At 42.2% G+C, this 24582-nt stretch overlaps 1 protein-coding gene across 2 annotated transcripts in view; it reads right to left on the reverse strand.

Annotated features, from left to right (window-relative positions):
- Positions 1-5779: 5779 nt before the first annotated feature.
- LOC120538812 (metal transporter CNNM4-like) overlaps positions 5780-24582 on the reverse strand; it is a 119711-nt gene continuing 100908 nt past the window's right edge. For both annotated transcript variants that reach the window (XM_039768297.1, XM_039768296.1), the window contains 2 exons: positions 17518-17693; positions 5780-9577 (listed from right to left, as the gene is read on the reverse strand). In XM_039768297.1, coding sequence (XP_039624231.1) covers positions 9365-9577; positions 17518-17693 — 389 coding nt within the window. In that variant the 3' untranslated portion in view covers positions 5780-9364. The remainder of the gene's footprint in view (positions 9578-17517; positions 17694-24582) is intronic.

The following is a 24582-nucleotide window of genomic DNA, read 5'->3' on the forward strand; positions in this document are numbered from 1 at the left end:
GAAGAGGACATGGCAGCCGTAGCATTCAGCAGCTCCTGGGAAGAATTACGGATGTGGACGGTTTCTCATCTGTGCACTTAGGTGAGAAATGCCCACACCACGAATTCCTCGGGAACTGCTTCAGCCACTCAACCACCACGCACCCTCGCTAAACTGCAAGTGTGGTGATTATTTATTTAAAACGGGCCTCTTGACGTGAGCTGTGGACCTGTTATACCACCAGCCAGCACCTCTCATATACGGCGTCCCACCCACAAGGTTCTATTCTGGCTCCTCTTCTATTTTCCCTTTCCTTTATCTGAGCTCCCTGAGGACCATCTCTCAAAAACATGATGTCTCTTACCATTGTTATGCTGATGATAAGCAGCTATACCTCAGACTTAATCCTGACATCATTTCATCGGTAAAAAACACAAAGGAGTACTTTGAGGATATCAAATATTGGATGGTGCAAAATTTCTTACAATTAAATGAAAAGAAGACAGAGGACATTATGTTTGGTTCTATCACATCAGCAGTTGAAATTGGCACTCAGTTAGGTTCCTTGTCAGAAATGATTCATAAGGATATCAGGAACCTAGGTATCATTTTTGAGTCGCACCTTCAGCTGCTAGACTTTCAAATTGGGTCTAGAAAAAAGGATCATGTGGCCCCTCCAGTGGACCCTGCCTCCACTGTCCACCGGTGAGATGTCACATTCATTTTAACACGTTGTTGTTTGTTTTTAAAGCCTTGCATGGTCTCGCTCCAAACTACAACCCCACCACCCCACACAGACCTGTCAGGAAGGTCATTCCAAAGCCTAGGAGTAATAATGGGGTAGCCACCGTCTCCCCCAGACGTGAGCCGAGATCTTGGACATACGAGGAGTAGTGGTCCAGATGACCTCAATGCTCTCAGTGCTGAGTACAGGTGAAGGAGGTCCAGATGTACGACCTCAATTCCAAAAATGTTGAGACACTTTGCAAAATGTAAATAAAGACAGAATGCAATGGAAATCTCATAAACCCATATTTTATTCACAATAGAACATATCAAACGTTGAAAGTGAGACATTTTACTATTTCATGAAAAATATTAGCTCATTTTGAATTTGATGGCAGCAACACGTCTCAAAAAAGTTGGGACGGAAGCAATAAAAAGGCTGGAAAAGTAACTGGTACTAAATAGAACTGGAGGAACATTTTGCAACTAATTTGGTTAATTGGCAACAGGTCAGTAACATGATTGGGTATGAACAGCACCATCTTAGAGAGACAGAGTCTCTCAGAAGTCAAGATGGGCAGAGGTTCACCACCAAACTGCATCTACAAATTGTGGAACACAGTTCTTCAGCATAAAATTGTCAATGATCTCATCATCTACAGTACATGATGTCATCAAAAGATTCAGAGAATCGGGAGAAATCTCTGTGTAAGGGACAAGGCCCAAAATCAATATTGGTTGCCCGTGAACTTCAGGCCCACAGGAGGTATCGCATGAAAACCAGTCCTGATTCGGTCATGGAAATCACTGCATGGGCTCAGGAACACTTCCAGAAATAATTGGCTGTGAACAGTTCGCTGTGCCATCCACAAATGCAGGCTAAAGTTCTTTCATGCAAAGAAGAAGCCGTATGTCAACATGATCATGAAACGCTGATGTCTTCTCTGGGCCAAAGCTCAATTAAAATGGAGTGCAAAACTGTGGTCAGGTTGAATTAAAATTTGAAATTCTTTTTGTAAACATGGACACCATGTCCTCCAGACTAAAGAGGAGAGGGACCATCTGGCTTGTTATGAGCACTCAAAAGCCTGCATCTCTGATAGTATGGGGGCACATTAGTGCCAGTGAAATTGGCAGGTGCACATCTGCAAAGACACCATCAATGCTGAAAGATATATGCAGGTTTCAGAGTAACATCTGCTCCCATCCAGAGGAAGACTTTTTCAGCAAGACAATGCTAAACCGTATATTGCATCTGTTACAACAGCATGGCTTCGCAGTAGAAGAGTCCTGGTGCTGAACCGGCCTGCCTGCAGCCCAGACATTTAATCAACTGAAAACATTTGGCACATCACAAAACAAAAACTACGACTATTGAGCAGCTAGAATCCTGTGTCAGACAAGAATGGGACACGATTCCTCTCCCAAAGTCCAGCAACTGGTCTCCTGAGTTCCCAGACATTTACGGACAGTTGTTAAAAGAAGAGGGGATGCTACACACTGGTAAGCAAGGCCCAGGCCCACGTGTTTTGAGACGTGTTGCTGCCATCAAATTCAAAATGAGCTCAGATTTTTCATGAAATTGTAAAATGTCTCACCTTGAACTATTGATATGTTTTCTGTGTTCTATTGTGAATAAAATACGGATTTGTGAGATCTGCAAATCATTGCACTGTTTTTATTTACATTTTACACAGCGTACCAACATTTTTGGAATTGAGGCTGTACATCTGTGACCTTTCTCACCCATACTTGGCACCGAGAGCATTGGGGTCTTCTGGACCACTACTCCTTGTACCTCCAAGATCTTGGCTCAAGTCTGAGGAAGATAGGCTTTGGCATGACCTGCCCTGCCAGGTCTTCATCGTCTATCGAGGATTTTATAACTCGGCTTAAGATCCTCTCATATTTCCCCCTGCCTTTCACTGTGTATAGGGTGGTCCAGATCAAATTATGCAATTTTCATTACACTATAACTTATTAAGTTTATTACATAATTATTACAGATGGTGTATCGCCACGACTGCTGAAGGCCTGTGCACTAGAACTGGGGAGTCCTCTACAGCGCATCTTCAACCTGAGCCTGGAACAGGAGAGAGTCCCGAGGCTTTGGAAAACATCTTGTATCACCCCAGTCCCAAAGGTATCGCGTCCTAGTGAGCTGAATGACTTCCGGCCTGTCGCTCTGACGTCACATGTGATGAAGACCTTGGAGCGGCTGCTGTTTCACCACCTGAGGCCACAGGTCCGCCACGCCCTCGACTCTCTGCAGTTCTCATACCAGGAGAAGGTGGGAGTGGAGGATGCCATCATCTATATTCTACACCGATCCCTCTCCCACTTGGACAGAGGCAGTGGTGCTGCAAGAATTATGTTTCTGGACTTCTGTAGCGACTTCAACACCATCCAACCTCTGCTCCTTAGGGACAAGCTGACAGAGATGGGAGTAGATTCACACCTGGTGGCATGGGTCGTGGACTATCTTACAGACAGACCTCAATATGTGCGTCTTGGGAACTGCAGGTCTGACATTGTGGACAACACAGGAGCACCGCAGGGAACTGTACTTTCTCCGGTCCTGTTCAATCTATATACATCAAACTTCCAATATGACTCGGAGTCCTGCCACGTGCAAAAGTTCGCTGATGACACTGTTATTGTGGGCTGCATCAGGAGTGGGAAGGAGGAGGAGTACAGAAAGTTAATAAAAAAGTCTTTGTTAAATGGTGCGACTCAAACCACTTACATCTTAACACCAGCAAAACCAAGGAGCTGGTGGTGGATTTGTGGAGGACCAGGCCCCTCATGGACCCTGTGATCATCAGAGGTGACTGTGTGCAGAGGGTACAGACCTATAAATACCTGGGAGTGCAGCTGGATGATAAATTGGACTGGACTGCCAATACTGATGCTCTGTGTAAGAAAGGTCAGAGCCGACTATACTTCCTTAGAAGGTTGGCGTCCTTCAACATCTGCAATAAGATGCTGCTGATGTTCTACCAGACAGTTGTGGCGAGTGCCCTCTTCTATGCGGTGGTGTGCTGGGGAGGCAGCATAAAGATGAAGGACGCCTCACACCTGGACAAACTGGCGAGAAGGCAGGCTCTATTGTAGGCATGAAGCTGGACAGTTTAACATCTGTGGCAAACTCCTGTCAATCATGAAGAATCCACTGCATCCACTGAACAGGATCATCTCCAGACAGACGAGCAGCTTCAGCGACAGACTGCTGTCATCGTCCTGCTCCACTGACAGACTGAGGAGATCGTTCCTCCCCCACACTATGAGACTCTTCAATTCCACCCGGAGTGGTAAACGCTAACATTACTCAAAGTTATTGTCTGTTTTTACCTGCATTTTTACTACTCTTTAATTTAATATTGTATTTTGTATCCGTATACTGCTGGATTATGTGAATTTCTCCTTTGGATTAATAATCTATCTATCTATCTACATAGAGAATCACCTGAAAAATCCCAGACCATCGAGAAGTGTGTGAACTGACGACATGAAGAATCGCCTTCGCGCCAAACTGGAATCGTCCTCACATAAATCAAGTCATCCAGATGATCTGGATCTGCATAATTAGATCTGGACCACCCTGTATAATGGGTTGGTCGAGGATGGTTTTAATTCGTTATTATTTATTAACCGGTTTCTGTATGACTGTTAGAACTGTTTATTTTAATGCTTTATTGTACCGCACTTTGGCACAACTTCTGTTCTTTTATAAACAAACTAGGGGGTTTGCCCCCTGCTCACTTCGCTCGGCAACCCCCCCAGGCCTGTACTATGTGCCAGCCACTTTGCATCTCTACAGCTCGTGTGGTAAAGAGGGGGGCTAAATACACCCCAAGGAGATACGGTCACTCCTCTTAAACGGTGATACAATGGGAAACAAAGTTTTTTTCTTACCTCTTCTTTGCTCGATCAGCTGCTGGAATCCTGCCTCTGCTACAGCTGCTGTGCCGAATGATCTGCATGTCGCATGGTGCTTTGAACATTTAGTAGCCTGTACAGCAGCTGTCCTACTCTTTGTCTTTCATTTCCGGCCCCGGGAGTGGTTACATCTCTTGGCACAAAGCCTCGTCTCTTGGGACATGAGCTCTTGAAATTTTAGTTTAGAATTTAAAAATGGAATAAGAATCTGAAAAATCTAACAACATCATATCCGAATGAAAATCAATTCTGAAAAGAATGAAAAAATTCTGAAAAAAATGCTACCAAACATATATATGTAGGTTTTAAAATAAGCCTGATTTAAAGCATGAGAGAAAATGGATAGATAGATAGATAGATAGATAGATAGATAGATAGATAGATAGATAGATAGATAGATAGATAGATAGATAGATAGATAGATAGATAGATATTCACACCACTCTATCTACTCTACAAGGGGGCAATTACTTTTTCACACAGGGCCATGTAGGTTTGGATTTTTTTTCTCCCTAAATAATAAAAACCATCATTTAAAAACTGCATTTTGTGTTTACTTGTGTTATATTTGACTAATGGTTAAATGTGTTTGATGATCAGAAACATTTTGTGTGACAAACATGCAAAAGAATAAGAAATCAGGAAGGGGGCAAATAGTTTTTCACACCACTGTAGGTAGATAGATAGATAGATAGATAGATAAACACATTTTTTTGCGTGGGAGGATTTTGGTGCAGACCAATGTATTTAGTCGAAGGACAACTAAACCTCTTAGCCATGTGTGTATGCACTGCAGCCTCACGACCGATGAGCAGGCAGTAACAAGCAGCCGTATCTAATAAAGTAGCTGTTGAGCATTTACAGACTACAAGGTATAAAATACGCCACAAAAGAAGCAATATAACAATTCTTTGCATTTATATAGCGCTTTTCTTACTACTCAAAGCACTCAGCAATTGCAGGTTGAGGGCCTTGCTCAAGGGCCCAGCAGAGCAGAGTCCCTATTGGCATTTACGGGATTGGAACCGGCAACCTTCCGATTGCCAGTGCAGATCTCTAGCCTCAGACTGCATGGACCCACACTATAACAAATAAAAAGAGGATACTGATAAAGCAGACAGTCAAAGGCAGCAAATAAATAATTATTAGAGAAATATAGCTCATGTTTATTATTCTTGTGTTTCTCCCAAACTCTTTAAGACACAAATTAAAAAACAGTATGTACACATTATTTTAACGCATGCAACAGAATTATAGGCCAGTATATTGACACTTCAAATAGAATAAAAAAAAAAAATACAAAACTGAAAAATGCGATTGTCACGCAAATCCATTTTGAAGTAGAAAACAGTATGGAGCAACTATTCCTAAAAATAACAGATAAAAATACAAGCCGATTTGTTTTCATGTTTGTGGAAATTAACAACAATAAACATTACTTTTTTAACAGGAAAGAATGGGGGGAAAAATGCGTACAAATGGTTTCGATATTTTAGCACAAGACAAAGCCTGACTGGGGAATGAAAGTCCGACTAGGAGAAAGTGCCGTTGGTCACCTCAGTTACCCTCCCTGGAGTGCCAGTTTCTCAGATGCTGTGCAAAAAAAAAAAAAAATAAAAATTCTGTGACCACAAACAAGGCAATGGTCGCCTGCCCCCAAACCCACAGCCCCTACTTTCATTTTGTAAACTTCCTCTAATTTGCAAAACACCCACCTGAACCGATTGATGGGGGATAAAAGCAGGGAACAAAACTGGAGAATCTCACTTTGAACGCCATTAAGACTGGCAAGCAGGAGGGAAGATATGAAAGGAAGCTGCTTGGATTTAAATAAGCAAAGGTGCAAACAAGTGAACGTTACTGCCCTTGGTATCTGGAGCGCTTCATGAAGCAGACCTAACGGGCAGGGGGGTGCAATGCTGCCCGCCGTGCCCTGCCCAGATAACCGGCCTTTCATTACTGGGCCATGTAGCAACTTTCAACTTTTAGCTGCAGTCCATAAATAATTTATATTCTGCAACATGTGTCCAGATAGACAATGAAAGGTACTGGATGATTGTCTCCCTTTTTTTTTTAAATATATAAACCTTTTAAAATTAAAAGTTGTAAGAAAATAATCGCTTGGACACCACTGCTCCACTTCAATCCCTGCAAAAAGATATCTGAATTACAGTAGGCTACACTCTTAGCCAAAATATATTCGAATACAGAGATCCAGAGAAAAATAACAAACACAAAAGACACGGACCCCTCTGTCCGACAAACGACTCGGCAGCACTGGTCACAAACCCGACTGATGGGGAGACTAGTGTGTAGGAAACCTCGTTTTTTTAGAATTTAGGTGAGAATTTACAGCCATTGTCTCTGTTTAAAGGGCAGTACTGGCTGCATAACTTCTTAGCTTGCACTGTCGTAACATAATTAGTGAGTACAGCAAGTAACCGTTCAGCAAAGCACACAAAATCGTACTTTTGCACTCGGAAAACACAATAAAGACAGTGCACAGCGTACCTGTAGTCAGGCAGGCAGTCAGTCACCACGTAATTATCTGGAATACTGAATGTCAAACCTTGCAGCACGTTACATTAACTAATCAGAGAAATCCCAAAATGGCTCCACCTTCTGCACGCCTCCACGTTTGGTTGTCCCATTATGCGTATTTGTGAACCCCTAAAACAAACTGAACACTTGTGCACGACAGAGGGGTGATGCATACGAGTGTGTGTGTTCTACGTGCAAAAAAAAAAAAAAATTAAAACAGGAAACCGATCCTGAGAAGAAAGCGGTGGAAGAGCATGTACCTGAGATCATCAATCACTTCCTTCCACTTTCCTCACAGGATAACAACTTGCCGAGAGTTGTAGTCTACAAAATAAAAGAGTGGAGAAACTGCTGCGGCTTTAGAGCAGCACTGAGGAGTCAAGAGTGCAGTTAGGAAAAAGAGAGAACATCTCCCGCCACGTTCACACATACAGATACCAGAACGGAACAGAGGAATATTAATAATAATAATACAGTATTTTATAACGGAGCAAGAGACTAGACACAAAAAAAAAAACACACACACACACACACACAAACACACATATATCAAAGTGTTCCTGGGATGAATGACCACAAAAATATACAAATTAAATCTTTTGCAAAATAAATATCATTTCTCTATTAAAATCTGCACTTTGAAATGCCAAAGGGATAACTTCAGCACCTCACAAACAAGTCCTCTTTACTTCAGCAGCTTAAATATTCCATAAGCTCTACAGGTTTGTAGAAGCATTCTAAAGCTTTTCTCCCGCATCCCTTTATTATTACACTGGTAAATGTAACCCCGGCCCACCTCACTTCGTATTTCAGCGTCGCCCTTCAGTTCAGTTGGAAGGTGTGCTCAGATACTGTCAAGCAGCAGCGCTCTTCCCCCAGACACCTTCATGATGGAACACCGTGGAACGGATGGTCTCAGGCTGATTGCGTCCCCCGCTCCGCCCGAGCCTCTGATACAAGAAGACTGGCACCGAGATATGACACGTATGGATACCCACTTAATAGAACTTTTACAGTTTCGTCCCTCAAGTACATTACGGCGAAGGGAGGACACTTGGTGATGCCATCACTTGATTCTTTTGATGATCTCTTCTTTCAAAGTATCTGTCGCTGACCCATTCATTTCGGGGTCAGTCCCGAGTCTTAGGTCTCAAGCGCTTTTCTTCCATTCCATCCAGCAATCACATCCAAAAGTGCAAGGAGATGAGCAAGAAGTCAGGAGAAAGAAAAAAAAAAACAACCCAAAGTTGACTTACTGAGTACGAGGAGACAGTGTTGGGGGGTAAACCATCTTAAATGGAGATATGTCGTAGCCCTACTGATGTACGTGAAGAGGGCAGCATCACCAGTGTTGTCAATCCAAAGCATCTCGTCTCATAGAGATGTGGTGAAGTAAAACGTCTACACACGAGAGAGGACACTGATGACAGATGGTGGGCATGGGAAGACGTTAGCATCAAAACAGCAGGGGGGAGCCACACGACTATATCTCTTAATAAAAACAAGCCCACGCCTCACTGAATCCACAACATTGCTTTCTTTTCTGTTCTCCATTCCTAAATTGGCTTTAAACTACCTATTGCATTTAGAGATGCTAACCCACGTGGACAACTTACTATTATTCTGGAAGACAACATATGTGCAAGCCTGCAACACGCCAAGTCCCGTCTTTGGTGCACCAAGTACCTATTGGATTTCACAGTATTTGGAAAACCTGCCCTGGTAGCAGAATACTAGGCTGGTGATTCTGTGACTTGCAAATGGTATCTCAACAACTTCAGGAAATGGATGCAGACGTTTTCATAAAAACCCAAGAAAGAAAGACATGCAAAGGTAGAGCAAATGCAATTTGTGTCCCAAGTCAGCACATGGGTGGACCTGTGTCTGAGCCTCATCCATCCTGTAGATCCTTAACCGCTCACATAGACGCAAGGGAAATTCAAAATGAGGGTGGTTACATGGGAGATTATTGCTGTGAAAGAAGTCTGCAGAGCCTGAAGCAGAAAGTCATTAGTCTTTTAAAAGCATCCAGGCGCTTGGGAGTGTTCACGAGAGATTAAACCCTGCAACCCCTTTAACCGTAGTAGGGCACCTTCTGGGGCTCACCCTCCATTCAACTCATGAGCTGGAGAAAAAGAAGCACCGGTTTGGTCTGCTTGAGGCCCTGCCGAAGTCATTCTCAGATTGTACTTTCTGTGTGCGTACTGTGATTTGACCGTCGGCTCACACAGTTCTGTTCATTGAGCAGGCTGGTGGTCTCATCTGGGCCATTCTCCAGCCTGTCAGTCAATATGCCAGCAGCATCCAGTTTAGTGTGTGTGCTCTCGGGGGACTGTGGTGTGCTGTCCAGTCTAGAGGCGATGAGTCCATTCTGGTACTGCTGTCGAGTTATCTAGTAGACAAAAAAAAAGAATTAACATCTTCGCCTGAAGAAGGGGCCTGAGTTGCCTCAAAAGCTTGCATGTTGTAATCTTTTTAGTTAGCCAATAAAAGGTTCATTTTGCTTGACTTCTCATTTGAAAGGCAATACATAACTAAAGATAAACATGATAGACCTCGTAATCGCTTGTTTTCTTTGAACTCTGTACATACTTACCGTTAACCATTAACGCACGCAACATGCGCCAAGTAAAAACAATGCAAGCTGACAAGGCGCTCCTACTTAAAGATGCAAAGTACGGCAAGTGCATCAGGACAAAATAGATCACTAAACACGATTAGATGACACGACGCTATAACGTCAAATTATTCAGGGCAGACTTTCTCACACGGCCCCTTGGGAAGTTGTCATGTTTTATTGTTACACAACATTGAATCACAGTGGAGTGACTTGGCTTTTAATGACAGTGATAAGCAGAAAGAAAAGATCTTTTAAAGTCAAAGTGGAAGCAGATGGCTTCATTAGGCGTAATGCTAAAGTTTAAAGTCTTTAGAGTAATAAACTTTGCTTATTTAAACCTGCTAAAAATTAAAAGATAAACGATTTTGCAAGGTTTTGGGGTCCCAGAGTGCATTTAGAGGTCATGGAGCACAGAAGGCTCAAAATCAGAGGTACAGGAGCTGAGCTCCAGAACAGATTAAGTGCTGCCTTCGCCTGAAGAACACCACAGTTTTCTGGAAGAGGACAACGGCCCCAGATTTGGAGATGCGGATTCTTATCCCAACGTGAAGAGAACACACTAAATGGTTGTTAACAATAAGCCCCTAGTTGCTGCCTCTACGTTAGCCTACCGATGAGCTTTCTCTTTACCTGGTCTTCAGTTTTGGATAAGTAGAAATGCTTACGAGGAGCCAGTTGAGGTGGATTGGGTATGTATTCACAATGCCATCTTTGCACTTACCTCCATGAGAAGTGCACAAGTCAGGGTCCATTAGGAGAAGGCCCTGGACATGCTTGAGATCCAACCATCCATTATCCAACCCACTATATCCTAACTACAGGGTCACAGGGGTCTGCTGGAGCCAATCCCAGCCAACACAGGGCACAAGGCAGGAAACAAACCCCGGGTAGGGCACACACACACACACACACACACACACACACACACTAGGGACAATTTAGGATCGCCAATGCACCTAACCTGCATGTCTTTGGACTGTGGGAGGAAATCCACGCAGACATGGAGAGAACATGAAAACTCCACGCAGGGAGGACCCGGGAAGCGAACCCGGGTCTCCTAAATGAGAGGCAGCAGCACTGCCCACTGCGTCACCGTGCCGTCCATGCTTGAGATTATATTGTTAAACTGGACTGAGAGTGTCTAGGACTTCCTCAGTAGGTTTTGTAAGTCAGGCGTGAGGTGAGGTGGGACTTTTGCTGTTATGCATCAACAATCTGGAATACTTTACTAATAGAGGTACACCATGCTAACTCTGTAGATCAATTAAAAAAACTCCAAACCACCCAGTTGGTGAATGTGGCCTTCTCATAACTATAATTTAGTTATGCCCTTAATAAACTAGATATGCATAGAATTATCAGACTCTTCACTGAACCAGCAATCTTTATTAATCTTTATTTTTCTCTTGTTTTCTTTTCTGGTTCTTCTGTGGTGGTGTTCTGCACCACCAACACCTGCTTGAAGTCCTGTGATGTTTGAATGTTTAAATGAAAGCGGGTACCTCAACATGCCATGAGACCCACTGTGTCAAATACTCTAAGCCTTAAAAAAAAAAAAAAAAAAGTTAAAGCACTTTTATGTTAGGCAGAATGCCTAGTGGGAGCTTGGTGGTCTTTTGGCCTGGAACCCCTACAGCAGGTTTCTGCCCACCCTGGCCAACTGACATCATCTTGGGACTGTTATTTAGAAACTTAACCTGAAGAGAACACATGAAATGGTCGTTAACCATAAGCCCCTAGTTGCTGCCTCTACGATTTTCATTAGCCTAATGATTGCCTCCCTGATGAGCTTTCTCTTTACTTGGTCTTCAGTTTTGGAAAAACACCCTGATCCTTAAAATGTTGCATTGGTGCAATATTTACACAGCTTCTTAATGGTGGTCTTCAGTGTTTATTGATAAATGTAATGCCTCTGAAAATTCTTTTAAGTCCCTCTCGTGATCTGTCCCTTTCAACAATAATATCTTTCACTGGGTATTTGTGATCAATGATTATGTCTGCACTATGTAAACAATAAACCTTTAGAGAAACCCTAAAGGAATGACCAATTTTATTTAAAGTGAATGAGAAAAAAATAACGTTTGTTAAAATTTGGAATTTGGTATTTAATCAAATAAGGGGGCCCAAAAATACCTGTAATTGTTATAATAAAAAAAAAAAAAAAAACAGTTATTATACAATTTAGAGAAAGTCCATTTCAGTCCTTATCCCAACCCATCTTTCATTCCTGGAAACGTAACCTTTTCTTTTATTACTGTGTCTCCTACGATTTATTACTGAACTTCAAAACAGTAGCATAGTAGTCTTCCCTTCAGACTTTAATTATGGGGAAGAAAAAAAAAAGTGAAGTGAGATCTGCTGAATAAGGGGGGTGTAAAACAACAACTACAATGTACTTGGTCAAAAACTCCTTGACTGATAAGGTGGTATGTGTAGGTACATGTCATGGTGCAAAATTCAGTTTTATGGGTGCCGCTGCTTCAGACAGTTTCTTCCTAATGCTTTCTGACAGATTACTTAACGGTTTAGTGTAATGTTGCGGATTAACAGATTGATCACTCATAACCTCTTTATTAATAAGTCCGTTAATGTTATAAAAAAAAAAGGTGATCTTTGTTGTCTTGATGTTCAATGTCCTGAACTGCTTTTTATGACTTGTAGGAAAAAACTGCCGAAGTCACCTGTGTGACTGCATAATAAAAGCCAGAAACGCACATCTCAATCATCTTTGCATAATGCCACTTGGCACACAGATTAACAAAACTGTAGGCATAGATAAGTTTGTCCTACACCCATGCTATTGACTAATTCTGTGAATTTTTGGGTTCCCCGTCATATATATAAAAAACTCTAAATGTACTAGTAAAAATTATCCTTTTATTATTTTTATTTTTTTTACAAAGATTTTACTGGTTTTATTAAATGCTAAAAGAAAAGGTCTAACATGGTTCATCTTGATTTTTGCCTTTATATTAATAAAAGCTGACATTGCCATAGCGCTGCTGCCTCACAGTTAGGAGACTCGGGTTCACTTCCCGGGTTCTCCCTGCGTGGAATTTGCATGTTCTCCCCGTGTCTGCATGGGTTTCCTCCCACAGACCAAAGACATCCAGGTTAGGTGCATTGGCGATCCTAAATTGTCCCTGGTGTGTGCTTGGTGTGAGGGTGTGTCCTGCGGTGGGCTGGCACCCTGCCCAGGATTTGTTCCTGCCTTGCGCCCTGTGCTGGCTGGGATTGGCTCCAGCAGACCCCCCGTGACCCTGTGTTAGGATATAGCGGGTTAGATACTGACTGCCTGACTATTCAAACCCCTACATTTTTTCACATTTTGTTATGTTGCAGCCGTATGCTAAAATCATTTAAATTATTTTATTTCCCTTATCAAACAACCCCTAATACCCCAGAATGATAAAACAAAAACAGGACATTAGAAGGTTTTGCATATTTTTTAAGAATCCCACTGACACAAGTATTCAGACTTTTTACTCAGTACTTTGTTGATGCCCCCTCAGCACATATTCCAACCTAAAGTCTTCTTGGATCTGACACCATAAACTTCACACATCTGGATTTGGGGATTTTTCATACATTTAATACTGCAAAGCCAGCAGTTATAGGATTGAAGTTAAGGTTAGGGGTTCCTATGATTAACATGTAGGATAAATGGTTAAGTTGGGTTAATGGAGATTGAGGTGTACCCCAAAATTGAGGCACACCAAGGCACTGGTACACCTCCGACGTATAGTACTTCTACCATACTTCCCCGGCACACCACTTATCCCTATAAAAGCCATATAGTATTTAAATACCCCCCATAAATAATTTTAAAATAGACCCTTATCTACAATTATCCATCCATCCATCCATTTTCAAACCTGCTGAATCCGAATACAGGGTCACGGGGGTCTGCTGGAGCCAATCCCAGCCAACACAGGGCACAAGGCAGGAACCAATCCTGGGCAGGGTGCCAACCCACCGCAGGACACACACAAACACACACTAGGGCCAATTTAGAATCGCCAATCCACCTAACCTGCATGTCTTTGGAATGTGGGAGGAAACCCACGCAGACACAGGGAGAACATGCAAACTCCACGCAGGGAGGACCCGGGAAGCGAACCCGGGTCTCCTAACTGCGAGGCAGCAGCGCTACCACTGCGCCACCGTGCCGCCCATCTACAATTATAAAATTTTAAAATTACCTCACCTACGGTCTAAAATAGGGGTTGGTTAATGTTGGGGACTAGTTTTGTTAAGGTTTGGCATGGTTAGCGTGTCAATCATTTTGATTTGTAACAACCTATAAACGTTTATTACCAAACTCCTGGTCTAACCATGTGGTGATGTCATATCTGACCCTGCAACAGCTGGTGCAGACCTGTGGTGAGACATGGTGTTTGTGGTTCTGCACATCGATACATCTCAAATTTTTGCCATTCTACTCTACAGATCCTCTCCAGCTCTGTCATGTTGGTTGGAGACTGTCGGTGGACAACTGGTTTCAGGTCTCCCCAAACCTGTTTGAATGGATTCAAGTAAGATCTCTAGCTGGGTCACTCACCAACATTCCCAGAGTTGTCCCTAATCCACTGCCATGTTGTCTTTGCTTCATGATAGGGTTATCGTGCTGTTAGGAGGTGAACGTTTGATCCGGAGTACACTGCACCACGCTTCCACTAAAGATATCTCTATTCTTGGCTCCATTCAGATTTCCCTTGACTGCAATTAGTTTTCCAGGCACTGTTTTTGAAAAATAATCTCACAACATGATGCTGCCACCACCTTCCTTTACCGCTGGAATGGTATTACACAGGTGGTGAGCAGTGCCAGGTTTCCCCCTCGGTGCAATGCTCAGAACTGAGGACAAACAGTTCAGTCTTGGTTTCAACTCACCAGAGAATCTCGTTTCTTACAGTTTAAGAGTCCTTTAGGTGCCTTTTTGCAAACGCTAAGTGAGCTTTCAATTGTCTTTTAATGAGGTGAGACTTCCCTTCGGCCACTGTGCAATAAGGCCCAGATCTGTGGAGTGTAGCAGTGATGGTTGTCCCATCTCCATGAAGGTCACCTGGAGCTCAGCCAGATTACCCATCAGGTTGTTCTTGGTCACCACCACTGGAACAACCATGACTCAACCTACATTTTTTTCCATTTGAGAATTATGGAGGTCAATATGCTCTTGGGCGCTTTCAGAACTATTCTTACAGTCTCCTCCACATCTGTGCTTTGACTCCGAGTTGTGTAGGCAATTCTTTTGGCCTCATGGAGTGTTTTTTGCACCGATACATACTGTCAGTCAGGTGTGTGTTGCTTTCCTAATCAGTCTGAACAACTACATAATTTCAACACTATGGAGATGGGATAAACCACTGGTGGACTCCTAACAAGGTGTAGAAACAGCTCAGAGATGATCAAGTATCATAGCAAGGGTCTGAATACTTGTGTCAATGTGTTATTTCAGCTTTTCAATCCATTTGTAAAATATTTTAAAATCCTATTTTTGCTTTGTCACTGTGGGATACTGAGTGTTGCTTGAGGAGGTAAACAAACTTAAATGGTTTTAGCACAAGGCTGCAACATAACAAAATGTGAAAAAAAGTGAAGTGGTCTGAATACTTTCTGATTGCATAGTACAGTACAGACCAGGCTGTTCAAAATGAAAGAGCAGATTTTAAAAATGTATTTCAAACAAACTGTATAAGACAGAAACACATTCCGCACATCACTGGATAGAGGAAAGTTCAAAGTTTAAAAGCCCGCCTAAAAGTACCAGGGAAAGCCACCGAGCGCCGTTTCTCGTTTATAGTAAAATGGCAACAACGCCACACGAGAAATCGTTTTGCATGATGTAATTTGTGAAGTGTCAGTCCACTGTTCAAGTGCAACGTGAATTCCGCCGACAGTTCAACAAACAGCCGCCTTGTCATAAGCAAATTTATGAGTAGCATTTGGGACAGATTGGGGCGCTATCGCTCCCTTGAACCCTCAGACAATACGTCAGACACCAGGTAAAAGTCCAATAATTATTTCTTTTATAATAATAATGTGCACAAAGCACCCTCCACTCCACAATTCTCATAAATAATAAACAAAATAACAATAATCCTCCTCTCTCCCAGACGCGTTGCCACCCTGCCACCCAGCTCAGCTCACTTGTCTGGGGTTTCCTACAATCCTTTATACTGCTCAACCCGGAAGTGTTTCATCCCTCAGTCCATGATTCCCCATGATCACTTCAGGGTTAGACAAAAAGTCCTCTTTTCTTCATCCCGGAAGTACGTCATTTCCTCTGTCCCTGTGACCAGGACATACTTCCGGGTTATAGGGCAAATACAAGTCTCTGAGCCTTCCTGCAGCGTCCCCTTGTGGCCCCCATGGTATCCAGCAGGGCTGTGAAGGAAAACTCCAATATCCATGATGCCCTGCTGGAATTTGGGGCGCCTCCATGCTACCGGAAGGACTCCATCTAGCGGCGTGGGGGTATTGGCCAGGATGAACGGCCGGCCATAGTTCACTTATTAAAAAAAAACTTGTAGAAGGTTGCATATGCATATGCAACTGTAAAAGCACTGGTCATTCACGCCCGTCAGATGAAAATGTCGAGCGTATCTGAGGTGTGTTTGAACACAGCCCTAGGAAATCCAAATCACAGTCAAGCACTGAACTTGGAATTCCTCAAACAATGGTATGGCGTGTTCTTAGACAGCATCTGCATATGAAGCTTTACAAGTTGCAATTAGTGCAGGCATTGCATCCTGACAACCATGAAAAAAGGTTTGAATTTTGCACTGCAATTCTTGAGGATATGGAAAAGGACAATTTACCCCCGAACGATTAATTTTTTTTCGGAATCAACTTTCCATCTCTCTGGTAAGTTTAATCACAACAATGTTAGAATTTGGGGGTATGAAAACCCTTGCGTAGTCATCCAACATGAAAGAGAATCACCGAAGGTAAATGTGTTTTGTGCCATTTCTGCAAGCAAAGTTTATGGACATTTCTTTTTTGCGGAGCAAACTGTGACTGGATTTTCATACCTAGACATGCTACAAAACTGGTTGTTTCCCCAACTTCAAGAAGATTTGAATGACTTCATTTTCATGCAAGATGGTGCCCCACCTCATTTCCACTTGGAAGGTCCGGTGTTACCTGAACGACATGATTCCAGGACAATAAGATTGGAAGAGGTGGACAACAAGATCTTGCTCATCGTCTATAGCCCCCCCAAGTCTATAGGTCTTACTCCCTCTGCGAATTTTATCTATGGGGGTACATTAAAGAAAGGGTGTTTGTTCCACCTATGCCCGCTAATCTTCAAGATTTGAGACACTGAATTGAGGAATTCAGTAACTTGGGACCAGTTGACTTGTGTGTGTTGATGTCACACCACACATGGTGCTTATGTCGAGCGCATGCAACCTCAAGGACCAGAGGACCAAACTTTGAACTTTTCTCTATCCAGTGATTTGAAGAATATGTTTCTGTCTTATTTAGTTTGTTTGAAATACATTTTTGAAATCTGCTCTTTCATTTTCAATAGCCCTGTATAATACTGTATAGGATATAAATAAACACAAATCCAATCCTTGATGTGTGCACTAGAGGGCAGCAAACAACCGTAATATCCATACTAAAATCTCATCTGGCCACTGCATTTTGGTAAATGTCAGTAAACAATAAATGATGTGCTGTAAAGTAAAAGGGGCAAATATTACCTTGACATACTGCAGATCTGTTAACGCCCGCACACAAAAGTCAGGAACGTACTGCTGGGACACCACATTGTTGAGCTGATTATTACTGCCACTGATTGACATGGATTCTGAACGCTCCGTGCAGCTCAGTGAGGCAGAACGGTTCAGTCCACTCATGTGGGATGGTGAGCGAATCTCTGAAAAACGAGAATAAAGAAGGAAAAATAGGATTTTAAAATATATGCATCAGGAAAATCCTATCAGTTCACGGTTGTTAGAAGAAGAAAAAATCAATTGTGAATAACAACTCTATTTACGGCTACTCAGAGGTGACAAGTCCATCAAATGTGAAAGTCTCTCTCAGGCCAGGCACCTTATACATTATGTTGATTATGCACATACTGATTAAAACAGTGGAAATATAAAAAAAAAACAAAGTACCAGATACATTTAACATTTCTTATTTTATAACCACCAACTGCAGTCTACACTTTTTTACAACACAGTGCTATCATCATGGCGTTTTGCACAATAGCTATCTACACCATTAATTCTTTTCCTGGAAGTAAAGGGCACTAGCCAAGATGGGACACCAGTCTATCAAAAGGACATAAAACAGGTGCAAATAATTAGAACATCATTAGAGAGGATCTTGTCTGACCCTATCTAATTTAAACCTCAGACATTCAGGCTGCTTTGTTCTTTTCTCTGTGTGTTATCACCATGCTGAGATCAAAAGAGCCATCTGAGGCCTCCAGAATGAAGGTTACAGAAGACTATGAGTATGGGAAGGGATTTAATTCAAGCTCTGAACGACTAGGAATCAACCCTTCCACAGTTCAGAAGATCATCTAAAAGTATAGAAGGTTTAAAGCAAGAATATTTCCAGGCCATGCTGCAAGTTCAGCCTCAGAGCAGAAGGAAAGATGATGAAAGAAGCCTCCAAGAATACCAGAACTTCACCTCAGGGCCTACAGGTAGCTCTTGGCACTGTTGATGTCAAAGGCACGAGTGTACCATTAAGAAGAGGCTGCACAAGTTAAGACCGACATGGGAGGAAACCTTTGCTGCCCAGAAAGAACATCAGAGCGAGACTAAAATTTGCCCATGTACACCTAGGCAAAGACTGGGCACATCTGAAACAACATGCTCTGGACACACAAGGCAAAGTTATTTGGCCACAGTACAATAAGACATATTTGGCAAAAATGAAAGACAGCATTTGACCAGGAGAACCCGATACCAACTGTAAAGCAAGACTGTGAAAACATTTTAAGATTTGGGGATTGCTTAGCTGCATTGGGGCCTCAGCAGCTCACCATCATACAATCCACTTTGAATTCTTCATTATACCAGAGGGTGCTTGAAGACAATTTGAGTCCATCTATTAGAAGATTAAACCTCCACCGAAAGTGGACTTTGAAACTTGACAATGGCCTTAAACATACCAGTAAATCCACCAAGGAATGGCTGAAAAGAAAACAAATGGAGGGTTCTGGAATGGGCAAGCCAAAGCCCTACTCTGAACCCCATCAAGATGTTATGGGAACATTCCAAAATCATTCCCTTCTAATAAATAAGGTTTATTTATAAATATTCTTTGCATACTGTATGTTGTAACTTTCCACACAGCACACAAAAGTTCTCTGGAACAAAATATCCAAACATATGAGTTGATGACACAAAAATAAATAGACTCGGCTTTGAGCTTTCTTCGAAAACCGTCTGGAGGTCGGCCGAACGTAAATCATAGAACTATATCCCCTCCTACATGCCCTCTCAGACCGCTGACCGACTAGGTATATCTTGTGAATAGCCCAGTCAGCATTTGTACAATAATTGCTACACAAGTTAAAAAACAAAAATCAAATGGCAAATCAACATCAAATTTCCTCTGAAATTGAACTAAGTGGCCACAGAACCTTATGAAATGATAAAAACAGTGTACGGTTATAACGGTTTGTCTCGCACAAACGTTTTTGAATGGCACAAACGTTTTAAGGAAGACAAGAAAACTTGGAAGACGTTCAACATTCAGAGGGTGGGAGCTTCACCAAGACAACACTCCCGCACACAATGCTTTCTCCATAAAGCAATTTTTGACTGACAAAAACATTCCTGTCCTCGATCATCCTCCCTATTCGCCCGATTTGGCTCCTTGTGATTTTTACTTGTTCCTGAAAATCAAAAGTGACCTGACGGGAACACATTTTTCTTCAATAGATGAAGACAGAAATGGCAAGCCTGTTGAAGAGCCTCAAGCAAGAAGGCTTCCAGCACTGTTTCAAATCAATGGAAGATACGTATGGCGCAGTGTAGAGACCAGTAGGGGGAGTATAGGGAAGGTGACAATGTTTAGAATGCTGGAATTCATCAAAAAAAAAATTTTTTTTCATGAATCTGGTTATTTTGGTGTCTCACTTCATATGCTAAAAGAGGATAACAGGTTCACCGACAAAAGCGCGATAGGCATATGCGCCCCGACAAAACAGCGACAGACAAATGAGCACTGACAAACCCGCTAACTGGTTTTCGACAAATGCGCGCCGACAAAATCGCGAGAGAGGCCAAGAGAGTGGGACGCCCTTGCTGCAATTCTTCCTACATATGCAGGGCGTGATCTTAAGGACTATCTGCGTGCCGTGCTGATGGCATGCCGCGTCTCATAATAGTGACTTCTAAAATAAAGATCATTATATATGCTTTAAGCTAGAAATTCATATTTAATGAAACTTTCGCAATTTTGTCGGCGTGTTTTAATCGGCGCTATTTTGTTGGCGCGCATATGTCTATCGCGCAAATGTCGGGTCACAAGGATAACATGAGAACATTTAGGAACAATTCAGTGAGAAATTTGTATTTAGTTACCTTAGTTTTTTTGATGATCTAGAAGTCACAAGTATAATACACTAGCAAAATACCCGCGCTTCGCAGCGGCAAAGTACTGCCCTAAAAGTAGAAGAAAATTAAACCTTTTTAAACTGAGGGAAAATATACCAATAATTATTTGTTAAGGATCTCTTTGTATACCACATTGTGAGTTCGGCCCTCCGGTCGTAATATGACCAAGCTGTGTGCTGAGCTTACTCTTGAGCATGCAACGTACAGTTGGCCATGTGAACAGTAATCTTGTTTCAAATCTCACAGCTTGGATTGCTGCTGTCATAATCGGTTTGAGTTTCATGATTTGTTTCAATTATGACAGTATTTGCAGGACTTGTGTTGAAGTGACATTTGGCATCTGTCAAGTGTTGTAAGTATACAACCAGTTTCATCGATAACTTCACATCCAGCTTTTGAGAGTTTAAACATTCATAAACATCAAAGTGTCCACTACTGAAATTGTCACCTGTGAATCTAAGATGTTTAAGAGGCATTGGCGGTTGTCCAAAGGTGTAAAATATTTGGCCATTTCGGTACACTTAAAGCGATAACCGAACAATTCAGCGACAGCCATCAACTCACATGCAGATGCATAGGTGAAGGGCTTAAGCATTTCACTCTTCTAGTGCTCCTGTGTAGTATAATTATCTCCTGTACCGTCATCAGTCCACACCTTGAACCTGTCCCAGTCATTCAATACATAAGACACAATGTTCCTCCGGATATCAAGAGTGAGCCTGATGTGGCCGTGCAATATGTAACAAAGAGAATGGAAAAGGTAGGTGCCATCTCCGGGCATGGAAACCACTCGGTAAGTGACAGTTGTTTGATCGATGGTGATCACCTCGATAGACATGTTAATGCGGGTATGGTTGGAATGATAAAGGAAATGGGTATCTGAACAATGTACAGTAAGTCTAAAATACCTACACAATAACTATAATCGTAATAAATGAACAATAAAACAGCGGAGAAGCCGTGGATTAAATAAAAAGGCTGTAGTTATCAGCAGGGAGACGTGAATCCGTGGCGAAGCAAGGAAGGGAATGTAGAGACTGGAGCGACGGACGGCCTTATATAGAAAGGCAGCCAACAACGTGGGAGGCGTTGGAATGGGGGACCCAACGCCGCCTCACACGGTGACCGAGATGCAGGCTATAGACGTATATATGTACGTAAGTAGGATTCAGTTAGCGTTGGGAACCCGCGTACCAAATTTCTTGAAGATGGGCACATAAGTAACAAAGACTGTTGAAAAGTTCAATATGGCGGCCGACAGTGGCATCATACCACCAAAATAAGTACCAAATTTCAGCCTTCTACCTACATGGGAAGTTGGAGAATTAGTGACGTTTGGAAAATTAAATATGGCGGCCGACAGTGGCATCATACCACCGAAATAAGTACGTACATCGGTTTTGGTTAGCGCAGGGAAGCCGCCTACCAAATTTTGTGAAGATGGGGCCATAAATAAGAAAGTTCAACATGGCGGACGGTGTCGACCGTTATGACCGTTGCGTGTAGAATTTCGAAATGAAACCTGCTTAACTTTTGTAAGTAAGCTGTAAGAAATAAGCCTGCCAAATTTCAGCCTTCTACCTACACAGGAAGTTGGAGAATTAGTGATGAGTCAGTCAGTCAGTGAGGGCTTTGCCTTTTATTAGTATAGATAATACAACTTGGTGATGCTGTAGTTGGTCCTGTTGCCTTTTAGCAGCCAAGTGATTGTCCAGATTTTAGCTTAGAACCTCCTGTGTGCCGTTTGCTCGTTCTCCCAAAGTCCATCTGTATTTTCTCGTTTTTTTTCCTGTATCTCGTAAATGTGTTTGATAGGCTAACTGGCAGTTTTAAATTGTAATGTTATAAGCACACACTGGGGAGGTGTGGGTATAAATCTGCCCTACAATGTAACTGCCACATAAACTAATGCTGGCTCCTGCCCTGCATCTGATGCTAAAATGACCTGGATTATATGGGATTAATAATGCATCGATGGGCAGATCCTCAGTACAACTTTTACCACATACCAACAATTCAGTAAAGTGACTTACTGAGTATCACATGTATATCAGTGGTGGGGACTGAATGGACAACCTTGCAGTTTACTGGTCAGCGACTTGGCCACTAGGTCAGTGGTGCCCTGCACCTCTAAAAAATGTTTGATTTATGTTCACATCCTCTACAAAACCAGTATCACATTTGATTATGAAGTCGTCAAATTTCTCATTTCTGAACCACAAATTGAATCATATAAGAGTACTGCTGGTGAACAAATTGAACTCAAAATAAATGTTTTTAAACCCAGTGCAGAACATTCACACATAAACTGAACAGTTTACCTTTATAAATCTCAATAATCTAGTAAGTGTGTCCCCTGTTAAGCTTAGACACTCGACTGATTGGGGTTATTGGGGTGTCCCACATAACATCAGGCGCTGCGAGAAAAATGTCACACGATCAACAGTTGAGGGGTTTGAGGGACTGGAGACCCTTGTAAAGCAGCAGGTGCCAGTGTGTCAACCAGTCCACGAGCTTTATCCCCAGATAATACCTGCAAGGGAGTTCAAAAACAGACGTGCCACACAGTTAATATTGTGGCGCTACTGCCAGGACCGCCAGCAGGAAAGATGGTCTGAGTGCAGGTGTTGCATCCCATTCAGAAACCCCTCGTCCACCCTTGACAAAAAATGTCAAACATTGAAATCAATTCTATTTCATGATCATGGCTTATACATAAATCAATACTAGACCTTCAGACCTACAGATCATTGCAAGGTCCAAATTCCATTATCTTAAAAAAAAGTTATTTCCCTTTAGGAACACACCGACCACAGCAAGGAGAACCCGTGAGACCACACATTTCTGTGCCCCACTCACAGGTGACAATTGCTGTGCAATGCTGAATTCTTCTCATATCACAGAATAGGAACACTAACTAATAAAACGAGGCCACACTGCAAGACACCGATTGCACCACAATAAAGTCAGACAACGCACCTCACTCAATTTTGGTGAATACTTTTTGTCACATTTCCTCAAATGCCACCTCGCACCCCTGCACTAGTAGTCAAACTACCAGGAACATGCGGTCAGGGGAGGCACCTCCCCTGTCATCATAAGTAAAAAAAAAAACCTAATAATAATAACATCAAATAAACCTGTCCACTGGTCTGTGCTATAAATTACTTTTCTGTACGATTCCAATAATTTTGATAATTTTTATAGTCAAAATTTGCTACTTGAGCCTCACCTCACCTAGGACTGCGCTCTCCTTCACACACAGGGTTGATGCAGGCAATTGACGCGTACCTGTTGCTGTGTCTCTGTAGGTCGCCAATATAATGTTTGCACACACATTTATTATACACCCTGACTTTTCACAGTCTAGCTACGATCTTTAATGAATTACATTACTTTAACATGGCCTTTTTATAACTTCACTTTATCTTAATACTGATACTCTGTATGTTCAATTCATCATAATAACTATTCATGCTGGCTCTAAAATCCGTACTGACCCCTACTCTCTCTTCTGATTGTTTTTCCGGTTTCTCTGTGGTGGCGGCCTGTGCCACCACCAACCTACTCAAAGCACCATGATGCCCCAGCATTGATGGACTAAAAGCCAGAAGTCCACGTGATCATCATCATCATCATCAAATCCTTCCGTGAAAACCATAAATACAAAGAGGACTGTTTCATTTATGTTAGGTAGATTGCCCAGAGGGGACTGGGCGGTCTCATGGCCTGGAATCCCTGCAGATTTTATTTTTTTTCTCCGGCCGTCTGGGGTGTTTTTTTTTTGTTTTTTCTGTCCCCCCTGGCCATTGGACCTTACTCTTATTCTATGTTAATTAATGTTGACTTATTTTATTTTCTTACTGTGTCTCTTATTTTTCTATTCTTCATTATGTAAAGAACTTTGAGCTACATTTTTTGTATGAAAATGTGCTATATAAATAAATGTTGTTGTTGTGTATGACATACTTGATCAGACATAAAACCGCAGTGAAAAGGCACAAGTTGAGGCAGACAGTACCGTGCCGCCCTGAAGGGGGTGCATGTGAGCCAAACTGGTGCTTGTTGCTGCTCCTCTTCTACGCAGAGGCTCTGGACGCCAATAAGTTAGCGATATCAGAAAGTCAATTGCAGTAAAAATCAGTAAAACAATAATCCAAAAAATTCTGAAGAAGCTACAAACTT

The sequence above is a fragment of the Polypterus senegalus genome, chromosome 11, assembly GCF_016835505.1.
Source record: "Polypterus senegalus isolate Bchr_013 chromosome 11, ASM1683550v1, whole genome shotgun sequence".
Classification (NCBI taxonomy): domain Eukaryota; kingdom Metazoa; phylum Chordata; class Cladistia; order Polypteriformes; family Polypteridae; genus Polypterus; species Polypterus senegalus.